At 39.1% G+C, this 14,904-nt stretch overlaps 1 protein-coding gene across 9 annotated transcripts in view; it reads right to left on the bottom strand.

Annotated features, from left to right (window-relative positions):
- MID1 (midline 1) overlaps positions 1-14,904 on the bottom strand; it is a 388,014-nt gene that overhangs the window by 23,708 nt on the left and 349,402 nt on the right. For all 9 annotated transcript variants that reach the window (XM_063601877.1, XM_063601875.1, XM_063601876.1 and 6 more), the window contains exons 5-7: positions 13,192-13,340; positions 5,338-5,465; positions 415-558 (exon numbers count right to left, since the gene is read on the bottom strand). In XM_063601877.1, the coding sequence (XP_063457947.1) occupies positions 415-558; positions 5,338-5,465; positions 13,192-13,340 (421 nt within the window). The remainder of the gene's footprint in view (positions 1-414; positions 559-5,337; positions 5,466-13,191; positions 13,341-14,904) is intronic.

The raw sequence follows: 14,904 nt of genomic DNA on the forward strand, positions 1-14,904 counted from the left end.
GTTGCCCAGGGTTTATAGTTTTAACACCTATGAATGTTTCTTTAAGCAAAATAGTTTATTTTGATCTTTAAGTTATGAACCTATATGTGGATTAATACTATATATATATATATTTGTTTCTCTCTCTATATATCTCTCTATATATTTGTTTCTCTCTATATATTTGTTTCTGGCTTCTTTCCCTTAACATCCATGTGGTTTGCTAGAGGTCATTAATTTTCATCAATATTTAGCCAGCTGTTTTTACTAATGTAGTACAAGTGAGTGCTATCACTTTTTTGTTCAAGAAAGACAAGTCAATAAATATTGTGTGTTCTTTCCTTCCTTGTCTTCCTTTGATGTTTAAATTCAGGAATGCAATCAATCTGAAGAAAGCCACCAAAGACAGAAATAAATAGGCCATGAGATACTCACTAACGACGTTGGCTTGTCCGGTGAATATGGTGTACTGGAGCTCGTAGGAGACCACACTGAACTCATCATCGGAGGTCCAATGCACAGTGATGGTGTCATATGAAGCTGTGCAGAGCTCTTCTCTAATTGTGGGAGGGTTGGGAGCTGTGGGGGTCAAGAATGCTTATCAGTGGAAAAGCACACACAACTGGGATACCATTTCAGAGGAGATGTTTGACAGTTAAGCAGGTCTTTCTCAATAGGTCCATCAGGACTACTATCCTAGAGATGGTGACCCCAATCTAAAGAATATCTGATTGGCTGGTTATTGCTTTTGTTTTTAATAAGGAGTGTGACTAGAGTCAGCCAGTATGGACTTTCTGTGTTTATCATGAGATCATGAGAATATGTTTGGGAGGTTAAACAAATAATACTTTCTTGTGCATGAAGGAAAACTTGTCAAATAAAAAGTAAACAAGATAAAGTTTCATAGCTGCATTCACTTTGGGAGGTTGACTAACTTTTTCAGTAAAGGCCTTGATGGTAAATGTTTCCAGCTTTGTGGGCCATACAGTCTCTGTTGCAACTAGTCAACTCTGCCATTGTAGTATGAAAACAGTCACAACTTATACATGTGGGCATGGCCAGGTTCCAATACAACTTTATTTACAAATATAGGTAGAGGGTCAGATTTGGGCTGTAACCCAAAGTTCACCAACCCCTGACCTATTAATACGTGGTGCCAGATACTTATATCTTTAGGCACCCAATTGAAAAAATACTTATGTTTGTTATCCTACAAAAAATCAGCCACATAATTGTTTGAATTTTTCTTTCATTAGATGTTTCGATGACTTACATAAAAAAAAGAACTTACTAGTCCAGCCCTATTTTCTTCTCATTTCTCAACTCATGCGATATTTCAAATTCAGTAGACCATGATTCATAGTCAATCATATCTAAAAGGTACATTTTCCTTGCCCAAGGAAAAAACTTTTTTTTGGCATTTGGTTAATTTATCATTGTAGAAGGCTGCTGTTTTATTTCTTTAACACATTCTGGAGCAGAGAAGTCTAAGTCCTACCAAAATAATGAGTTTAAAATGACTTCTACTGAATTGATTTCAGTAACTGGTTTTATGAGAAGAGTATGTGAGCAAGGAAAATATGAGAAAATGAGTGCTTTGCATTGTAAATAATATTTTAGAGGGAGGGGTTGGCAAACTGTGACTGTGGGCCAAGTCTGGCCCACTGCCTGTTTTTGTAAATAAAGTTTTATTGGAACACAGCCAGATTCATTCATTTATGTATTGTCTATGGCTGCTTTGGAGCAACAGCAAAGTTGAGTAGTTGTGGCCATATGGACTGCAAAGCCTAAAGTGTCTACTATCTGGTGGTTTGCAGTCAAAGTTTGCTGACCTCTGGTTTAGAGAATTGATCCAGGGCCTTTACTTCCACTCTTCTACCCACTAGAATCTAACTTCAAAAGGAGAAACATACCTGCGCTCTACAAACTAGGAGCAACCTTTGCTTGTACTATTTCAGAGTTATTTCCTGCTCTAAATTATGATTAGAATTGATGAGTCCTAAGCAAACCCAAAGAGGAAGAAAAGTTTATAAAAACTGTAAATTTAAACTCTGCGTTAGTAGTCTTCACTTTGCTTTTTGAATATACCTCTAGGACAAGTATCACAGAAGCAAGTCTACGGTATTAAGTCAATTAGCTTAGCTTTATCTATTGGTTCTGAATTCCAGAAACATTGTTGAGCACCTCCAACGTGACAGGCATGGCATTAAATTGTGCATTAAGACAGAAGGGTTCTACATAACCTTTAAAGCATTCTTTCTGGAATATGTATTTGTACATCTGTCTCCTGAAGTATTCACATGTGAGATTTAGTGTCATGTGGTATGACTTGGATGTGCATGAATCAGTGACACCAATCAGGATATGCATTCCACGGAGGAGGTCCAGCTGCATCGTAAAATGTGCTTATTATTGTCTGTGTGGTCCCTGTTGGTGTGGGATCACTCCTGCATGGACCAGTGAAGAAATACTTACTCTCTCACAATTTAAACAGTTCATTGAATTATTTCTCCATCAACCATTGTAGAAAAATTTTGTTCTGTATTGCAATATACAATTAAATAGAAAGAAAACATATGTTCAAAATAGGCAAGTAGCTGTGAGACACATGGTAGTAGCCATAATCAGGAAGGAAATGTCACCTCTATGGGTTATTAACTTGACATACTACTTAGAGGCATGTCATAGGAAAAAAAAATCTTGTTTTTACAATGAGACAGGCTAACCTTATTTTGACTGTAAACCCAATGAGTTTGTCCTGAGAAGTCAATACTCAATTTAGTGTAAATGAGAACAGCAGCATGCTGCCAATTTCAATAGTCATGGAATCAGTACCAGAAGTGTTATTTTCTTGTCTCTGTCACAAACACCACCCAAGGAATGGTGGGCTAATACTCCACAAACACTTCATTTCCTGCTTACAAATGTCATAAACTATTTGGACTTGGCAGTATCAGCCAAACATCATATGTTATGGTCAGGATCGATGTTATGTCTAGAAATGGACTGAATTTGTATTTGGGGTTGACAGCTCAGAAGACATAATAGCAGGTACCCCATATGGCCTTTAGTTTGAAATAAACAGCCATCGGGATGAAATATGGTGTACGTTACAATTCAGTCTAAACTACTTTCACAATTTCCCCTTTAATCAATACTTTTGCATTCCTATAGAGATTAAAATGGGTATATGTTGTTGAAATACTATGAAATAATTATTGGGAAATGGCAAGGGCACATTCTTGTCAATAAGACTGATTCTGGGCAGAATGGCCATGTGCCTAGGCAAATACTTAATTTTCCAGTCTTTTCTGTCCCTGGACATGACCTTGTAACACAGATACAGCCCACCAGACATAAGTGGAAGTTTGCTAGGCGGGTCTTCTGATCAAGCTTTTTGTTTTTCTGATAAACAAACTTCGCTGGCAGAGCATTTTGTCCATCGTTTCTCCTCCACCCCTTTCTTTTTGCCTAGAGCTTGAGCACAACACTTGGAGGTGGAGTAGTCATGTTGTGATCATGTGGCAAAAAGGCAACACAATGAAGGCGGCAGAGGAGGACAAAAGAAAGAGCCTGGGGTCTGAGGTCATCACTGAACCACTGCCCAGCCCTGGAACACAGGCTTCTCTTCTGTGACTGTAATACAAACACTCCTTGATGGTTTTATTCACTGCTAGTTGGATTTTTTGTTGCTTGCAACTAAACTCATTCGCAAATGATATAAGAAAAAGGAGATTTTTAACAGGATGCCACTGTGAAAAACAGCTTAGCTGGAGAAAGTCTAGACCTGCACTGTTCAATACAATAGCCACAAGCGACATGTGATGGTTTAAATTTCAATTAAATTTAGTTGAAGTTAAATAAAAGTAAAAATTCACTAGCCACATTTCAAGTTTTCAGTAGCCCCATGTGGGGTGCAGCTAACGCTGGATAGTACAGATATAGAACATATCTATCATCATAGAAAGTTTTATTGGATAGTGTCAGTTTAAATAAATCTCAGAGTTAAAAGCTTAAATAGGAGGGCATTATGTACACAAATATTTGAAACCAAGTTTAGTTCCATACGGTAAATGCTTTTTTAGTCAATTTCTTTCTTCCTTAATAGGAGTGGTATGTTTGAAAGAGAGTTACATAAGATAAGAAGTTTGTGGAATGCCTGCCTGCCTTGCTTGACAATGCAGAAAGGCTAAAAACGGCACATTGGGTCCTCGCAAAGAAAAAATGCTCATCTTCTGGGTACAATGCTCCCTGAATATAGAACCCCTGGCCTTCTATCCACAGACTGTAAAAACAAACATCACACAATGTTCCCTTTCTCCTGCTCCACCTTGTTCAATCGCTTTCTCACAAACATGTACACACAGAATTGGAACTGAGAAGCTCATGTCACGCTAAGTTAGAGACGTGGTCTCTTGAAGGCTGTATATCTTAAGTGCAGCGCACATCTGGCTTCACTGTGTACATTGTGCTTTCCTGAAGTCACAGGCACTGGTGGCTTTGGCTAACACGAATAAGGTTGTCTAAACAGTCCAGGTTCTACCAGTGAATATTCTCAGTTCCTGCTTTAGAAGTTGACAGCAAAGAAAAGTTTAGAAGCATGCTTAGGAATAGGAGTGGCCTGAGGTTTTTGTTGTTTTGTTGTTGTTTTTGTTTTTTAAGGTCAACCAAGGGAGAAACAAAACAAAACAAAACACCAACCAGGAAGCACACTGAAACACAGCACTAGGAATTCCAATGTAAATTTGTGACCTTTGCCATGGTGACATTTGCCAAGATAAAATTCAGTCTTTTACTAGAAAGAGCAGAAGTTTTTGGAGTTTGTACAGGTCCCAGCCAAATTCTAATTCTGTCATTCCCTAGTTACCTGATTTCCAGCAAGACGGCTGATCTCTGTCATTTGCAAAATGGGGATTATAATGCTTTACCTCAACTCGATGTTGTGCAAATTAAAACAAGATCACAAATACAAGGAGACGAAGCAGTACAGACAACCAATCAGTTAGCTGCCAATTTTGTCTCTGCTAATGTATTGTGAGTTTCTCACTACTATGATATGAAAAATACCACAGAGAGATACTATTTTTAGCACCCACACCTTGAGAGTGAGGGAAACAGTGGTAAGTATGCTTTTAATGATTGAGATTCTCCTTTTTCTCCTGTCCCCAGTTTAGTAATGGGCTGTGTTGTTTTGATGAAAAAATAAAGGGCAATGCACAGAAATTGTTTATGGAAATATCAGTGCCATTCCTAGGTCAAAAGCCCATTCCTCTGGTTATTGGGGAATAACTGATCTGGTGGCAAAGTGTTTATATCACTAACTGTGCACAATATTAAAGAGAACATAAAAGACAATACCTGTAAGGTAATCCAGACATTCTAGCAATTTCTTCTCTCGGGAAAAATCTAAGGCAAAGGTGTCAAATGTGTCATTGAGGTTGATTTCAGGAATTAGAACCTGGGAGGATGCAGTTGCCATGGAGACTCTGTAATGCAAACAAAACAATGTTTCAGAAATGTCAAGATGACTTTCAACATCACTGCATAGAAATGAAAAAAAAAGGAAAATAAATATCTCTTAAAAAGTGCTTTTTTACACATGAGTTTTAAGAGGCATCTCAAAATGTCACAACACAGGAACATAAAACAAATGAATGCAAGCTTTAAAAAAAAGTGAAGGAATTGGAGAAAACAACAAAATGGCTTGCCCTCTTCCTTTTTACTATCGGGAAAAAAAATTCCCTGTGAAAGCAAAAGAATATTCATATTTCATGTTGCTGTGTATTTAACAGTCTGGCCCGGTCACGTCTAACCCCAGCAAGAAGCGCATAGCTCTAGGCATTTCTTCACACATCTGTCTGGGAAACTGTTTGTTCCTTTCAGACGCAACCCTGATCCACTTCAAAGGAGAGTCTCCAAAATTTCAAACTGCATAAAAGGCAAAGTGAATATTAAAAAAGAATGTTTCCAGATATTGGATTAGTTTAATCAATTACTAGCCTCTCTCTAAAATAAACATTAAAAAGGGAGTTTTTTGTCTGGCTCATTTTCTTTCTCTTTGTATTCATTTTCTTGCACCATATTCCCAGCAGATGCTGTGGAAAATATTCATGAGCTTTCTCACAAATCCCCCCAGTGGATGCACTATTTCTCTTCTTCATTTAGGTTTTCTGGTTAGAGTTCTCATGTATAAACTAAAAAGCAAGGCACTGGTGTGTCTCAATCTCCTTCTATGTACTCTCAGGTTCATTTGGAAGGTTCAGTTATTAATAATGAACACTTTGATTCAAAAATGCAAGTGCTTCTCTTAAAAACAAGAGAATTGTGGCACGAAGCATACCATTTCTGAGCATATCAAATGATGCTGGACTAGTAATCTTGTTGAGTTTGGTATTTTGTTAAGTTCCATAAACAACACTCTTAAGAGCTATTATATGCGGAGTATTGCGTAGGATGCTGGGAATTTTTGAGCAAAGAAACAACCTTGAAACAATTTAGTACTAAATCTAGTTACTTATTTTCTAATTAAGAAAATTGATGCTCATTTATACAAGGCCACAAAGCTAGCTGGCAGCAGCAAGGAGGAGAATTTCAGATCTGTACTCTTCTGTTTCATCTAGAAAAATTTCAGGCCAGTTACTCCAAGGGTTATATGTCCTTTTGAGTCTCTTAATGGCTCTTAAAGCTTTGGATTTACAAATGTAATATATCTTGGCTCTAAAAATTACATCTGTGGGTATATCTATACAACAGGATATTATTCAGCCATAAAAAGGGATGAAACACTGACACATGCTACAATGTGGATAAAGCCTAAAAACATTATGCTCTGTGAAAGAAGCCATCAAAAAGGCCACATATTGTATGATCCATTTGTATGAAATGTCCAAAAAAGGCAAAAATTCATAAAGACAGGGAGTAGATTGGTGGTTGCTAGGGGCTAAGAGGGGAGGGGAGATGGGGAGTAACTGCTTAATGAGTATAACGCTTACTTTTGGTATGATGGAAGTGTTTTGGAACTTGATAGAGGTGGTGGCTACACAACAATGTGAATGTCCTAAATGCCACTGAATCGTGCATTCAGAAGCAGAGTCTCACTATGTTGCCCAGGTTGGTCTTGAACTCCTGGGCCCAAGCGATCACCCTTTGGGAGGCCTTGGCCTCCCAAAGTGCTGGGATTACAGGTATGAGCCACCACACCCAGCCTTAAAATGGTTAATTTTATGTTGTGTAAATTTCACCCATCTAAAAAAGAATATACCTGTAAAATGCTCAAAATTCATAGAAATACAGTTTCTATAGTTGTATTTCTGGCAGATTTTCAGTGTTGTACAGGCGGGAAGGAGAGAGCCTAATCAACAATGTCATAAATGTAATGATACTGGGATTGAAAGATGCAAGTGAAGAGGTCTAAGCTCTGGAAACGAGTTTCAAGTGTCTGAATGAGGGTAGAGAATCTAACTGCATCTCCTGACCCTTTCACCAAGAAGTAGTGAATAGCAGAGTTGAGTGCTTTTGTTGACTAAATATTGCACCCTGGGGAATTGGGCTAATTATTGTTACCAACAGCTGCTAATTTAGACTGATGGATACGGAGATGGTTGCTAGGCATTTTTGATTGATGGTCAAGTTATACTTTAAAAATGCTTTCCTTATGACCCGTGAACACAAAAAGTCCTTAAACTTCATAGAGGTCCTAGGATTATTCTCAACAAATATTTATGAAGCCCTTAAACTATGCTACACACCAAAGAGCCCAGAATATATGCATTCGATGCAGAAAAGTTAAAAGAAATGCTAAGGTGCCATTTGAACTCTTAAAAGATATTGCAAAGTGAAACGCCAATTAATTCTCTGTCATAATGTCTGGCAGGGAGAACTGTTCTGAGCTACTGGGAAACAAGCACCAAACTTGCAATTGCATTTCCCTGGCTTTAGCAGTTTCCCTGCCCACTGGCAGAAACCTCTTTATTCAGGCTCATCCAAAATAGATTTTGTTCCCAAGTTTCTCCTGGTTCCATGGTCTACAAACAATTAAATAAAACATTTTAAATTGAGTGACACTGTTAATAATGTCTACCATCTTGACGGTAGGAACTTTGTTACATGGGAACCAAAAGGATCAAAGTTCCTAGCCTGGGAGGCAAAGGCTGACAGCAAGAATCAGTGGAGATTACTGCAGCTTTTAACACCTACACATTTGTTTTTTGATGGAAGGAAAGATACTTATCTTTGGCTACAACTTCAAATTCCTAATTGGAGTGACAGGCAAGGGGAAATCTGCCAAATTCAACATTTTAGGCCATGTTTTTATTTCCCAAATCCTTATTGCCCATCTTCTGGCCTTTTGGATAAGTTGCCAAAATCCACTAGGGCTGTTAGTGCTATGCCACTTTCTCAACTTCTTGCTTTACAGCCATGTCTGGGACACATGGGGCCAGTTTTCCAGAAAGTGGACGTGTCTGGAGCTATGCTGCTCACAAGGCTTCTGCCAAACAATGTGCATCACCAAAGTAAAACCCAGTGAGGCCTCACAGTAACAAGATAGGTTTACTTTGGTCAGCCCAGGAATTCCCAAACACATTTGGCCTTGAAAACGTGCAGTTATCTTAATGCCTATGAACACCCTGCAGACACACTTCCAAAACCACTGATCAGATATGCTCTAATTCTTTGAACCAAGCAACATCTTTTCAGAATTGACAACTGGAGTTCTTGGCTTTGTATTCTGGAAAAGATCCTTGAACTGCCTATTGTAGTGAGGAACAGAAGGATCACCTTGAGGAGTCTGAGAACCTCCTAGGTGCTTTGAACAATAGGTACTATTCAGAGGGAAGTTTCTTTGTATCACCTTCTTGATACAGATAAGTTACTGCTATAAGGGATTTTAATTCTAGATTCTTCATAAGCAGACCAACTTTCTTATGCCTGGACTTAGTGAATAGCTCTGCTTATTTAAAATAATGCTATAAAGGTGCATATACAATCACACCAAAGACCTATCTACTAGTGTAGCTTGAGAATATAGTACATTATACATTTGCATTCATCTAGTGAGTGGGAAGGAAGAGAACTAGTATTTGTTGCATGTTCATCTTGTGACAGAAACTAGGCTAATGTTTTTACTACATTATTGCATTTTATCCCCACGATAACCATCTTAGGTAGGAATAATTGGTCCCGTTTTACAGATTTATGGATCCATTCATTCATTCACTCATTCACTCATGTCAGGCAGCTTGCAATGTGCTGGGGCTATAATGGTAAAAACAAGGTGGCTAGGGTACCTGCCTACTTGGAGTATATGAGCAAAATTAGCCAATGTTAATGAGCAGCCTCAATGCTATCTATAATTACTAAGCAATTAGCACAGAGCCAAACAACCGGTTCCAAAGCAAAAGCATCTCCTACAATGTAAAGCTTGAGGCTCTCTCCCCTTTTGGAGTTGTTTGATGTTTCTGAAATGAAAGAAAAATTTACAGTTTTGATTCAGCTTGTAGGAGGACATATCCACTTTAAGTCACTTAATGATGCAGAAAATCTCATCTAAGTCTCACTTCAAGAATGCCTGCGGGATTAAAAGTTTGTTCTGGGCTCCACACCTGAATTGAAGAATAAAGATTGTTTGGAAGTATACAGGAGCCAAAGCCCAAGGCAGGCACAATAGGAGACAGAAAAAAGAAGTCATGTCCTAGAGAAGAATGTTAAGTGACAGGTTGATGAATAGGGGCAGGTAGACAGAGAGTAGCATTGGAAAAAAGACACACACAAGGGCTAGACTGACATGTTGAAACGTGAAAACAGAGATCCAACTAACACTCATGGAGTAGCTATAATGCTAATGACCTGTTCTTAGGAACTTAAAGCAATGTTATCACAACAGTGACAGCTATTCTGAAACCAATTTTTTTAAATAATTTTTTTATTAGTAAAAACAATTCTTTTGTGGGTATATAGTAGGTGTTTATATTTATGGAGTACATGAGATATTTTGATACAGGCATGCAATGTGAAATAAGCACATCACAGAGAATAAGTTATCAATCCCCTCAAGCATTTATCCTTTGGGTTACAAACAATCCAGTTACATTTTTAAGTTTTTTTTTAAACATACGATTAAGTTATTATTGACTATAGTCACCCTATTGTGCTACCAAATAGTAGGTCTTATTCATTCTTTCTTTTTTCCCATTAACCATCCCTACCCACCCCCACTCCCACAACTCCCTACTATACTTCCCAGCCTCTGGTAACCATCCTTCTACTCTCTATGTCCGTGAGTTCAATCGTTTTGATTTTTAGATTCCACAAATAAGTGACAGCATGCAATGTTTGTCTTTCTGTGCCTGGCTTAGTTCACTTAATGATCTGCAGTTCCAACCATGTTGTTGCAAATAACTAGATCTCATCCTTTTTTATGGTTGACTAGTACTCCATTGTATATATGTACCACATTTTCTTTATTCATTCATCTGTTGATGGACACTTAGGTTGCTTCCAAATCTTAGCTATTGTAAAAGTGCTGCAGCAAACACAGGAGTGAGGATATCTCTTCTATATACTGATTTCGTTTCTTTTGGGTATGTACCTAGCAGTAGGATTGCTGGATTATATGACAGCTTAATTTTTGGATTTTTGAGGAACCTCCAAACTGTTCCTGAACCCAATTTTCTAAGTAGAAAATAGCTCAAAGACCCATAGTTAAAAAGTGGCAGTGCTAGGACTGGAACCCAGGTCTGCCAACTTCTAGTCTAAGCCCAGTGTCCTTTTTCTATATCCTAGCTGCTGGAAGGATAGAAAGGCTCAGGAATTAGCCAAGAGGATTGACAAATAGTGATGGGAGGAGAGGGGACTGCAGAAACAGAGACAAGGCTCTTGGCAAATTTTTACAGGCTCTGTGAATTCAAACTTGACAGAAGCACATTCTTTGTAGAAAGAGAAATCAAAGTCATGTTCCTGCTCTTGATGAGTTGGGCTTGTTATAGAGAGAGCTGAATGGGAGCAGATACGTCCCACTGGAACTGAGGGAGATTGTATGTGGGCATTCCCACACCTGTGCTATACTTCAGATGCATATCTTCTTTCAGCAATAACTGTTATGGGGTCACATCATCTCTGGTCACTAGGTAAGAATTTATTCATGTGACACTTGGTTGAATCTTCAGGGATTGATGAGGAATGCAGTTCATAATAGCCATTTCATCTGGACATCTCAAAGTTCATAGATGGAGAAAAGTACTCCTGGATTCCGGTTGGAAACCGTGACCTAAGTGTAAACGCTATCTATTAGTGTCCTAGGTACACTGGAGTATTAGTGCTATTTGCAGTTTTTAACTTTAGGGTGAATATTGAGCAACTGGATATGGCCCAGGGAAAATAAACATTTGGAACCAAGGAATCAGGAGGAAAGAAATGGGCCTCTCAGAGTAAGGAGGAGAGCATCTTAAGTACATAACAGGGATGATAGCCAGCTGTTATCCATGCCTTTTAGAAGAGATAAGTATCTAATCAGCTACAAAAGGAATTTTCCTCAAATATAAGAAATAATACAGTCAAGCCGGTTGGATAGTAGACCAGAGTTGTAAAAACACGATACATTACTCTTTAAGAAGAGTGAAAATGGAGATGTCAATCACTCCTCCTCTATGCGATATTTTGAGAATTAGCACAAGTTTCCGAAACAAGCAAGCACTCAATAAATGTTAGTTTCCTTTCTCTTTCTTTGAATAAATTTCAGTCATAAGATGGCGAGTATTTTTTTTCCTAGGCCAGGGGTTGGCAAAGTATGGTCTACTGCCTGTTTTTGTAATGGTTTTATTGGCACACAGCCACACCCATTTGTTTCTATATTATCTATGGCCGCTTTAGAGCTAGCTACAATGGCAGAGTTGAGTAGCTGTGACCAAGACCTTACAACCTGCAAAGCGGAAAAATATTTACTTGATGATCCTTTATAGAAAAAGTCTGCTGATCTCTGCTCTAGGATGAAGATCAGCATGCATGAGCTCTCTGGGGTCTTCTAGAGATAGGATTCTATTATTGCTTTGGATAAAGGGCAGTTGACTCTGAAAATTAGAATGAATGAAGTCAAGGCCATTAGCCTGAGTTAGAGATGTCATTTATGTGGCATTGGCTGTACCTGGCCCAGCCTAGTGCTTCTCTTTGTTTTTTCATTTATTTATTTTTTTTGGAGAAAGAGTCTCGCTCTGTTGCCCAGGCTGAAGTGCAGTGGCACGATCTCGGCTCACTGCAACCTCCGCCTCCCAGGTTCAAGCAATTCTCCTGCCTCAGCCTCCCAACTAGCTGGGATTACAGGCGCCTGCCACCACGCCTGGCTAATTTTTGTATTTTTTTTTTTTAGCAGGGACCGGGTTTCACCATGTTAGTCAGGCTGGTCTCGAACTCCTGACCTCAGGTGATCCACCCGCCTTGGCCTCCCAAAGTGCTGGGATTACAGGCGTGAGCCACTGTGCCCGGCTAGTGCTTTTCTTTGGACCCACTAGAATTGCTATAGGTGTTTGTGTCAGTGAAGATGAGTAATTTTTATACCAACCAAGTATGTGTGCTGAAGAAATACTTATCTTTGCCAGTTTTACTGCTGAGCCAACCATTCAGATAACATCACATTAAAGCTCCCTACCTGAGAATAAAGAGTATTTTAAAAGAAGGCCGTATGAGGTTGACAGTTTGGTCCTTTCTCTCCTGCATGAGTTGGCCTTGACCTTTTCAGGTGAGGCCAAGCTCCTCAACCAAATGAAAATGGGCCTAACAGAGAACAACACCTGTGTGATTTTAAAAAAAATAGATGAGCCCTGTGATGGAAGAAAAGATTCCCTTTAATGTTTTTGCCTTCATTTTGACTCTTTGTTATCAAGTGTACGATAACATCACATCTGAGAGTCACAATAAATGCTGTTTTTGTGCCATCATAAGCTCCCCCCTCGTCCAAAAGCAGGTTGATTTTATTCTTTCTAACTGGTGGACTCTTGTTTCAAAGGCCTTGAACTCCAGACTCCAGGCTGTTACTGAAAGGGCTTTCACATGTCAAAAGGAAGCATCTTTAGCTGGAACAAAACAGCTCAAAGCCTCTATTCTCTCTGGTACAGAGCCTTGAAAATGAAAATAAAAGCAAGGCGAGGGCAAGACCAACCAATCACACCGCAGATACAAGAGCCCAGCAGCCGAGAAGTTCCCAGGGGCCCCTGCACTCACCTCTCGGTGATATTCTTAGCAGTCTGTAGGAAACGCGCATGATCATTCTCCTTCAGAGAGTGTTCCGCTTGGGAGATGAGTGATGCTGACCGCTCAATGCACTGTTTGCAGTTTGCAATTTGCTGAGCCAGTTTGCGAAGCCTCATCACCTTGAACAAAAGAGGCATGGAGAGAGATGGTTACATGGGTGGTCTTGCTTAATGAAAAGGCATCAGGCTGGATCCTTCATTTTGTCGTGTTATCCTTCCATAAAAGTTCAAAAAGTAGGCATAGAGATATATCAAAATATGGAAAGCTCCGTTATGGGACTCTGGTTTAGATATTCTTTATCTCATTGGAGAAGCATTGCTAATTCGTTTTACGAGGAAACACTGAATTGTGAATTGCTTCCCTGTTGATGGGAAAAAAAGGTGTTGCCCAGTAGCAACTTACAAAGGGTCACCAGACGTCTTCCCTGGACTATTCCACACAATGACTGCAAGACTGTAGGGAAGCCTGGAACTTTCTCTATCTCAGGTTTATCTTCTTTTCATCAAGAAGATAAAACATCTTTATTGGTGGTGAATCTATGGTTTAAATGAAAACCATTTTCTAAAAAGTTTTTTTTGTAATTCATGTAATAAAATCGAGAATGAAAAGCATTAGGTGTTACTATTTCCCACACTACCTAAAACTCATGTGTTAAATTAACAGAAAGGGAGCATTTTTCCCATTGATTAATATTTTTCCTGTTGAGCAGATGAGAGAAAGCCAAAAAAAGCACAGCTGGGCCATTTCCCCTCACTGGGAACGTCATTTCCAGGCACTTTGTGCTTACTTGATAACTAGGAACTATTTTGATAAGCATTTCCCAGTTGGGATAAAAACGCATGATTGCTTCACAACCTCCATTCCAATTCCTGATTCTGTCTCGCTTGAAAATGTCCCTCAAACATAATTGACCATAACCTCCGGGGCAGGCCAAGATAAGTCCAAGGTAACCCACTTGACCGTTCGCTCTGGTGTTTGAAATGTGCTGTGAGATGAAGTCCTCTGGCCAGAAGCCAAGTTAAAATTAGACAGCTAATTGGAATTGCTGTGTGCCTACTGCCCCCAACCACACACCCAGGGACAGGTTTCCACCGGCTTTATGATAATTCTGGAATGGAAAATAGCCCTGGGTGAAAGGGTACGGACGAGGCCAGTTAATCTGTCTTACAGACAAGGCTGGCTCAAGGCTCTCTCCAGAATTCCTGCTAATTCCAAGAAATTCTTTCTTTCTCCAAGTCGTCATTACCATCCCTGTATAACTCTAATCTAAGAAAAGGAAGGAAAGAGATGTCAGAACTTGAGGCCTCTAAGGAACATCCAATTCCAAGTATGTACTATAAGCAAACAAAGGAAATTCATACTGAATTAGAAGCAGCAGGCACAAGATTTCAGGCAAGGGTGAAAAAAATTCCTGAAAGAGTCAGAGAATGAAGTGTCAAAACTTTAGGGCAAATAATATATGATCGTGAGCCTGGTAAAAGACTTAATGCATTATAATTATAGTTACTGTCCCCAGTGGATTAATTGTATTCATTAGTGGAATAAAATAACACTTATTTTACACCAAATAGAATTTAGCCTCTGGCATCATTCTATCTGGAGGCAAAGCTAAGGAAGGCATCCAGTACAGCGCAGGATATTAGAACATGTTCATAAGAAACTGTCAGAGGAAGGAAAATTCCA

This window comes from Pan paniscus, chromosome X, assembly GCF_029289425.2.
Source record: "Pan paniscus chromosome X, NHGRI_mPanPan1-v2.0_pri, whole genome shotgun sequence".
Lineage (NCBI taxonomy): Eukaryota > Metazoa > Chordata > Mammalia > Primates > Hominidae > Pan > Pan paniscus.